The sequence below is a fragment of the Malania oleifera genome, chromosome 6, assembly GCF_029873635.1.
Source record: "Malania oleifera isolate guangnan ecotype guangnan chromosome 6, ASM2987363v1, whole genome shotgun sequence".
In the NCBI taxonomy this organism is placed as follows: Eukaryota; Viridiplantae; Streptophyta; class Magnoliopsida; order Santalales; family Ximeniaceae; genus Malania; species Malania oleifera.
Window position 1 is genome coordinate 111740630 of NC_080422.1, and position 8944 is coordinate 111749573.

The 8944-nt window shown below is 37.6% G+C and overlaps 1 protein-coding gene across 1 annotated transcript in view; it reads right to left on the reverse strand.

The window, feature by feature from the left end:
* Nucleotides 1-2455, reverse strand: part of LOC131157268 (1-acyl-sn-glycerol-3-phosphate acyltransferase BAT2, chloroplastic) — a 33872-nt gene extending 31417 nt beyond the window's left edge. The window contains exon 1 of the mRNA XM_058111270.1: nt 2226-2455. Coding sequence (XP_057967253.1) covers nt 2226-2316 — 91 coding nt within the window. The 5' untranslated portion in view covers nt 2317-2455. The remainder of the gene's footprint in view (nt 1-2225) is intronic.
* Between the last annotated feature and the right edge of the window lie 6489 nt (nt 2456-8944).

Below are 8944 nucleotides of genomic sequence, written 5' to 3' on the forward strand. Positions count from 1 at the left end.
AATACCCGGCTTTCTTACTTTCTATAAAACTTGGGATTAGTTAGGTTTTATAAATTTTATTTTTGGTAGTTGAGAACCCAAGCCTTGGCAAGCCTACCAAAGTGCACATAGCTGCTGCACTAGGGAGTTGAGTACATTATCTACCATATCCCAAGGGAAGTATAATAATGTTGTCCACATGGTTCAACAAGTCCAAACTCGATCTTCTACATCTATTACTACATTGGCCTATTGAGGTATGTTAGATTATAACTCTACCTAAAAGCTTAAGTTGTTAGGTTTTGGGCCAACAATGTATATCAAGCTTTAACACTCCCCTGCACATGCAGCCTGATAGCACATGAAGAGATAGACATGCAAAACATAAACCCATTACAGGGAATACAAAATTTTTAAACACCACAAAATAAACGCATGCAACAAGGCTAGAACCCCAAACCTCCTAGTAACCAACTTTGATACCATGTTAGATTACCACTTCAACTAAAAGCTTAAGGTGTTAGTTTGTCGGCCAATAATGTATATCAATCTTTAACAAGGTATAATCGATCTTATTGCCTCTTTAGCCTCCTCTCCCCTGGTTATTGATTTTGGGGACTTCTCCCAACACAATACTTGGGAGTCCTGAGCCACCGCCATGGATGCTACCATCTTTCCAAAATTTTGAAGTGTGCTCTTGCCTAGAATGCCTAATCTTGAGAGGTCATTAAAGAGGATGGCCACATTTTTCGTAAGTTTTATCAAAAATTGCAGCACCATCTTCTTCACAAAAGCAATCTAATTTTCAGCAAGAGCCATGGATGTAGAAAGCATAGCCACTAGTGTCTTCATAACAAGATCCACACACCAAGCCTTTGTCAATAAGCCCTTTCTCTTTTCACAACAAGGAAAATTTTATTGTTTATACATGGAGATCAGAGCTTGCTTTCAGCCAACTCACACAGAGTAAGATGATATCAAGGTCTTAAGAGAGATTTAAGGAGACTTTGGGTAGCACCAATCCTGATTAACAATCTACTACCTCCAAACATCTAAAGGGATCCAACTAGATCAAAAAATTTAGCTGCTAAACCACAATTAACACATGGCAACCATCAACTCAGCAGATTGCAGCCTCTAGAAAGAATAGATTCACAATACACTGATCAATGGACAAGTGTCGTTGAGGCCCAAGAATGATCTCTTTAAAAGCTTTTTTTTAAAGTAATGCACAATCTTCTCAAGAATAATTTCCCAAAAGGTACTGCTTGAAGAGAGTAAATAATCTTCTTAAACTAGGAGTAATGACCAGCTCAAACTTCAAAGCCATTTTGCCTTTCTTTTATCAAGGTTGATAGTGTTTTTCAAGGATATCTTTCAGTGATTTGTTGGATCAAACACATCTTCAAATCCAAGGCTTGAACTCCTGCACCCAACCATAGGATAAGCTCTTTTTAAAGTGGTTTGAAGCTGAACAAAGCCCTCTTCAAGATGCTTGAAAATGGCTCAATGTCACAATATGTATGTGTGCATTTATATGCCTATTATCAACACACTAGCCATGCAGGTGCTATCTCTTCATTTATTTCATAAAAATAAACAATTCTTTGTGCTTTATTTTTTGTTTTTCGTTTTTTTATAATCTTAATTGAGTTCATTTTATATGCCACTAACAATTACTCTCTATCCCACTATAAATTATTGTAAGCTGCTTGGAGAATATGATAGAGTACTACAAGAATTTATTAAAATTTAAAATTTGTCTAGGGATATTGAAAGGATGTTTAAAAGAAGAAACCAAAGCAAGAGTTATGATCTATATGTAGTCGTGGGAAAACTATAAGTTTGCCATGTGATAATTATGCCTTGTAAGCAGTTACTCATTAATTTTGGGATACCTAATACTTTCAATATTGTCATTAGCTTTATCACTTAAATAATATTTACACAAAAACTTTCGAGAAAAAAGAAATGGAGACTACCTGGGGTAATCCCCTGTCTATATATATATATATATATATGTATAGATATTGATAAAACAATCAATGATCTCACACTCAAATTAGCGGGCATAAATCTTAATTCCGAACAAAATGAAACACTGAAGCAGAATGATCGTGCAATTTCGTTCTCATACAAACTCATATACACATACTTAACTGTCCAAAATGCAAACGAAAACCCTAAATTAGGTGACTGCCAAACGATACAAGGAAAAGGTCAGAGATAGAGAAAGTGGGAGTTACAGAAGGAAAGCGACGTCGAGGAAGGCCTTTTCCAGTCAGTCGCTCCGTTCAAGCTGGAAATTTTAGCTGTGAAAGCACTGGTCGACACCATTGCTCTGCGAGTAGAGTGAGAGAGAGAATATTGATGCAGGTGTTCTGGGCTCTGGCTATGGAGGTTGAGCAAACTTCACGGGCTCCGAGAGCTGTCGGGGGAGGATAAAATAGGGAGTTTCTTTTTTCCCTCTTTACCATTATTTTAAAATAATATATTAAATAATACTTTGAAAAAATATGTGACGCTCACATAATCTCGTTGCTTGGTCAACAAGATTTGTCACGTGTCAATACTAACTTTTTTCTAAGCAAATCTCGTTGGATCAAGTAGTGAAATTTACTTGTCACACATCAACACTCAATTGGGCTATCATTTAAATCTTGTTAGATCAAGTAGCGAGATTTATTGTGTATTTTATGTTTTTTATTGATAATTCAAAATATATTATTTTTAAAAATCCTTTTAACTACAATTTGTAACTTCATCTCCTTATTTATTTATTTATTATAATGATAAAAAATTAAATTTTTAGAGCGAAGAATCATTTATTAATTTAAATTTTCACATTGAATAAATTTATTTTTTAATTTAATTAAAAATATTATTTTTATCATAAATTAATATAACAATCATACATTATAAATGTATACTAATAATAAGATTATTTTTTATTAAAATTAATTATTATTGAAATTGTTAATTAAAAATCTTAATAATTCTAATTTAAATTATATTTAAAACTAATAATAACACTTATTTAAATACAATCAAATGTCACTTATAATTTTCAGGATTTCTCCAATCCAACATTTATTAAATTCAACACTTCTACATAAGGAATTACAAGTGTGACGACCTGCTTAATTTTCACTTTTTTTTTTTCAAAATATAATAATAAAATCAATATCACATTTTCCAACTTAACAGATCATAATCCACCTGGACCCGTGGGTACCGGGGATACATTAGAACACATAATGGAAGTTTAAGCAACATGAAACATACAATCACAATATTATAAATACGAAAACAACCATCTCATTACCACAAATACCAGAGTCACTATATCCCATGTATCTCAGTATATAAATCCCAAAACAAGGTCTAGGGACATTTCCCACAAAAATCCAACTGTCCCTATTAAAACTTATCCTTCAAAAAGGGCAGACAACAGTTCTAATTCAGCGGAGCTTTTCCCGCTCTCCTATCTGGGGCTCCTGAAAAATTTATAGAATTTTGGGGTGAGACACCTTTCAGTAAGGGAAATAAACTATTACCAGTGTGTGGCAACATAAGTATTTTGTGTTATACATATATCATAGATAACATATCCAGTAACTGTTTTTCAAATATGGGAAAACATATATATATCAAAACATAACAGAACATACTGCATTTTCATAAACATATCTCATCTCATATGATAATAATAACACAAAAACATTCCTAGTAGGTTAGCTGGTTGTTGTCATGTATTACCCCCACATGACTGGGTTGTGTGGCCCGAAAGCGGGACCTGACAATGATTGGCCGACCACTGTCAAGTCAAAAGTACAGTCTGTAAGTCTGATGGGTCTGCTAGACCAAGTCCGTACACCAGGGGTGCTCACACACTTCTTAAAAATCACATTGACCATCTAATCTCACACCACTCCGTACAGCGATGTTAACACAAATATCATGATCACGAAGACCATGGACACATAGCAACGGTACTGTGTAAGTGCTAGCCTAGACCAAGCCAACCAGATTCTGATATCATATAACATATACTGAAACTGTGATACATAGATATCTCATATCATTAATTATCAGATAAATCATATCATTTTGCATATGTACGTATATTATGAAAATCATCGACCCGTACGCCGGTATTACACATTTTATCATAACTCGGCCTGTACGCCAACAAATCATAGCACAGCCCGTACGCTGACAAATCACATCCATAGCTCGGCTCGTACATCGGCAAATCATAGCACAGCCCGTATGGTAGCAAATCACATCCATAGCTAAACCCGTACGCCGAAAAATCATATCATTGCACACCCCGTACGCTAACAAATCACATCCATAGCACGGCCCGTACGCCGGCAAAATATATCCATAGCTCAGCCCGTACGCTGGCAAATCATACATATAGCATGGCCCGTACGCCGACAAAACATATAAAAATCTCGGCCGGTACGCCGGTTTTCCATTATAAAAATTCGTATCATAATCACATTTCTCAGAAAATAGTATTTCATAACATTTTATATTTATGCCACATTAACAGATTTTTCGCATATTCAACATACGATCATTTTCAACAATATTTTCTCAAATATAAATCATATATAAATATATTTATTTTCCTAAAATCAAATGTTATATATATACATACATTTTCTCAAAAAGAACTAGCTTAGTTTATCCCCTTACCTGATTCCTGAAAAGCCCCTAAGAAAATCTGCCCCGCACCCGCAGGGTTCCCTACTCAACACCCTGAAAACAACATTCCCCAAAACTAAAGTTCAGTATTTCTACGCGTATAACACTTTCCTTAACTATCAAAAATCTAAATACTGAGTAAAAAGCCTTACCCTGGATTTGGAATGGTTTCCACCTTACTTTCACCAACGATCCGCTCCAGCATATTTGGAGAGAACTTCCCCAAGAGCGTCATGGTGACTTCGGATTATCGATCCAGCATAAATCTGGCCCAAAATCAATGAAAGAGAGAGAGAGAGAACTGAAGGGGAAAGAGAGAAAATGAGTTTGCTTAGTTGTGAAGTAACAAAAATCCGAATTTTATATTTATAGAACTGGATTCGTCGACGAGCCACGTCATTTGTCGGAAAATCCTTCATTAATTTCATCGACAAAATTCAGTTCTCATCGACGAAATTGAGTCAGCTCAAACCTCTCTCGGTATTTCTTCATCGACGAAATTTAGTCTTCGTCAACGAAGCCCTGATGATTTCCCCTCGGTTATTCCTTCCAAAGTGCAATGTCATCAACAAAGTCGACTTCCTCCTTCTGTTACTGTCTCCATTTCCCTTCCTCTTTATTATTTAAATCTCATTATTATTTGGGTCATTACATTCTCCCCTCCTTGTAAAATTTTGTCCTCAAAATTTACTGTTCACGTAACTCGTCATCCCTTAACCAGAAAAGGGTCTACTTATTTTATTACTTACCCTTACTTATGGCGGAGGAATACTATGGTCACATTCCAAGTCTTGGGAGATTACATATATAAAAGAAAAATTCTCTCAAAACTAAAATGCTACACTAATTAAATCATTACATGTACCTACAAAAGAAATAATACTTAACTACTTACATTTTACCCAATCAAACTTCTTGGAACAAATGCGGATACCTCTGCTTCATCTGCTCCTCGAATTCCCAAGAAGCCTTTTCAATTGCATGATTCCTCCACAAAACTTTTACCTAAGGAATCTTTTTATTATGTAGCTGTTGTACTTTCCTATCCAGAATTTGCATTGGTACCTCCTCATACACCAGCGAATCACTAAGCTCTAATTCATCATAACTGATGATATGAGAAGGATCTGGGACATATTTCCTTAACATAGCAACATGGAATACGTCTTGGATCCTGGACAACACAGGTGGTAAAGCTAGCCTGTAGGCTACCGGTCCCACTTTATCTAGAATCTCAAATGGACTGATAAACCTAGGACTAAGTTTACCCTTCTTCCCAAATCGCATAACCCCTTTCATCCAAGCTATCTTCAAAAACACATGATTACTCACATCAAATTCCAGATTCCTGCGGCGATTATCAACATAACTTTTCTATCAGCTCTAAGCTGCATTGATCCTGTCCCTGATAAGCCGAACTTTATTACACGCCTGCTGCATAAGCTCCGGCCTCACTACTCGCTGCTCACCCACTTCATCCCAAAACAAAGGAGATCGACATCTCCTATCGTACAAAGCTTCAAACGGTGCCATGCCAATACTGGACTGATAACTGTTATTATACGAAAATTCTACTAGTGGCATGAACTGAGTCCAACTACCCCCAAAATCCAATACGCATGCACGGAGCATATCCTCTAATGTCTGTATTGTCCTTTCAGTCTGCCCGTCTGACTGAGGATGGAATGTTGTACTAAAAGATAGCTGAGACCCTAAAGCTTCCTGTAAAATTCTCCAGAAATGTGATGTAAAATGCGGGTCTCGATATGACACAATCGATACTGGAACCCCATGAGAATGAACTATCTCTTGAATGTAGATCTCCGCTAAACAATTGAGGGAGTAGCTGATCTTGATAGGTATAAAGTGGGCGGTCTTAGTGAAATGGTCAACAATCACCTAGATGACATTCTGGTCATGTAACGTCGTCGGTAGTCGTGACACGAAGTCCATAGATATATGATCTCACTTCCACTCTGAGATAAATAACGGCTGCACTACCCTGCCGGCCTCTGGTGCTTAGCATTTACCTGCTGGTATGTCAAACACTGGACTACATACTCGGCGATCTCTCTCTTCATACCACTCCACCAATACGACTCTCACAAATCTCTATACATCTTTGTACTGCCAGGATGAATTATATACAAAGATCTGTGAGCCTTTTCTAAAACAGTCTTTCTGATCTCTGTATCGGCACGAACGCATAATCTGGAACGGAACCGCAAAGCTCCATCGTCTGCAATACTGAATTCCTCCCCCTGACCACTCTGCACTCTGTCTATCACCTCTACTAATTCAGAGTCTTCTTTTTTAACGGCTTTAATTCTTTCCTACATAGTAGGCTATACTGCTAGGCTAGCAATACACACCGGAGGATCACTCTCTACCAACTCTATGCCGAGGCTCTCCAGATCCATCATGATCGATACTGGATCTCCATAGCCGTCAACACTGGTTAACTAGATTTCCTGCTCAACGCATCAGCTACCATGTTTGCTTTCCCTAGGTGATAATTGATGGTGCAATCAAAATCCTCAATCAGCTCCAACCACCTTCTCTGCCTCATATTCAGTTCCTTTTGCGTGAAGAAAGACTTTAAGCTCTTGTGGTCGGAGAAAGTCTTACACTGCTCACCATATAGGTAATGCCTCCAAATTTTCAATGCGTGTACCACTGCAGCCAATTCAAGATCATGTGTAGGGTAGTTCTTTTCATATTCTTTCAACTTCCTGGACGTATACGCCACTACCCTGTCATACCGCATCAATACACAGTCAAGTCCCTTTAAGGACACATCACTATAAATGACATACCCCTCACCCTTTGATGGGATAACTAATACTGGTGCTGTGACTAATCTTTGCTTCAGTTCTTGAAAACTCTGCTCACAGCTGTTGTCCCACTCAAATCTGACATTCTTCCTCATCAGCAGTGTCAAAGGTCCTGACAAAGTTGAGAATCCCTCAACGAAACGACCATAATATCCACCTAGCCCCAGGAAACTCCTAATCTCCTAGACATTTCTTGGTCTAGCCCAATTCACTACCGCATCAATTTTACTAGGATCCATAAAAATACTGTCTCTAGATACAAAATGCCCCAAGAACACGACCTTCTCAAGCCAGAATTCACATTTACTGAACTTGGCGTACAACTTCTTTTCCTGAAGTGTCTGCAAAAAACAATCCAAATAACGTATTGGTGGAAGACTCTGTTCATCAAGTCCATAAATACTGTAGGAGCATTCGTCAATCCAAATAACGAGAAACTCGTAATGCCCGTACCTAATCCTGAAGGCTGTCTTTAAGACGTCTTCTGCTTTCACTTTTACCTGATGGTAGCTGAATCTGAGGTCAATCTTCGAATACACCCGTATACCCTAGAGCTGGTCAAACAAATCGTCGATACAGGGTAGAGGATACTTGTTCTTGATTGTCACTTTATTAATCTCTCTATAGTCTATACACATCCTCATAGTTTCATCTTTCTTCTTTACAAATAAAACTTGGGCTCCCCATGGAGATACACTGGGTCGTATGAAACCCTTTTCAAGCAAATCTTGCAACTGATTCTTCAATTCTGCCAATTCTACTGGCACCATCCGATAAGGTATTTTAGAAATTGGTGTGATACTGGAAGATAGATCAATAGGGAAATCTACCTAACAATCGGATGGCAAGCCTAGTAACTCGTTTGGGAAAAAAATTTTAAACTCCTTTACTACAGGCATGCTAGCAAGTTTCAATTCATTCTCTGACATCTCCTTCACAACAACCACAAACCCCTGACAACCACTCAACAGTAGTCTTCTGTCCTGAATAACTGAAACTAACTGAGGCAGGGATTGCACTCATGACCTTACGAACTTGAATTCTGCTTTCCTCGAAGGTCTGAATATCACTTCTCGTACTTGGCAATCTATACTGGCAAAATTAGTTGTTAGTCAATCCATGCCAAAAATAATATCAAACCCGTGCATGTCCAGCACTATCAAATCAGCAGACAAAGTCTTTCCTTGAATATCAACTGGACAACCCCGGAGCACCCTACTACACCTCACTACTGACCCAATTGGTGTAGATACCAACAATTCAACATCTAATGATTGTGTTTCAGCCCCACATATTTTAACACACCCCGAAGACACGAACGAGTGTGTAGCTCCTGAATCAAATAATGCAATAACTGTTGACCTTATTGGTCACGCCTGGTTTTGATTATGATAAATATTCATTGTATCTAATAA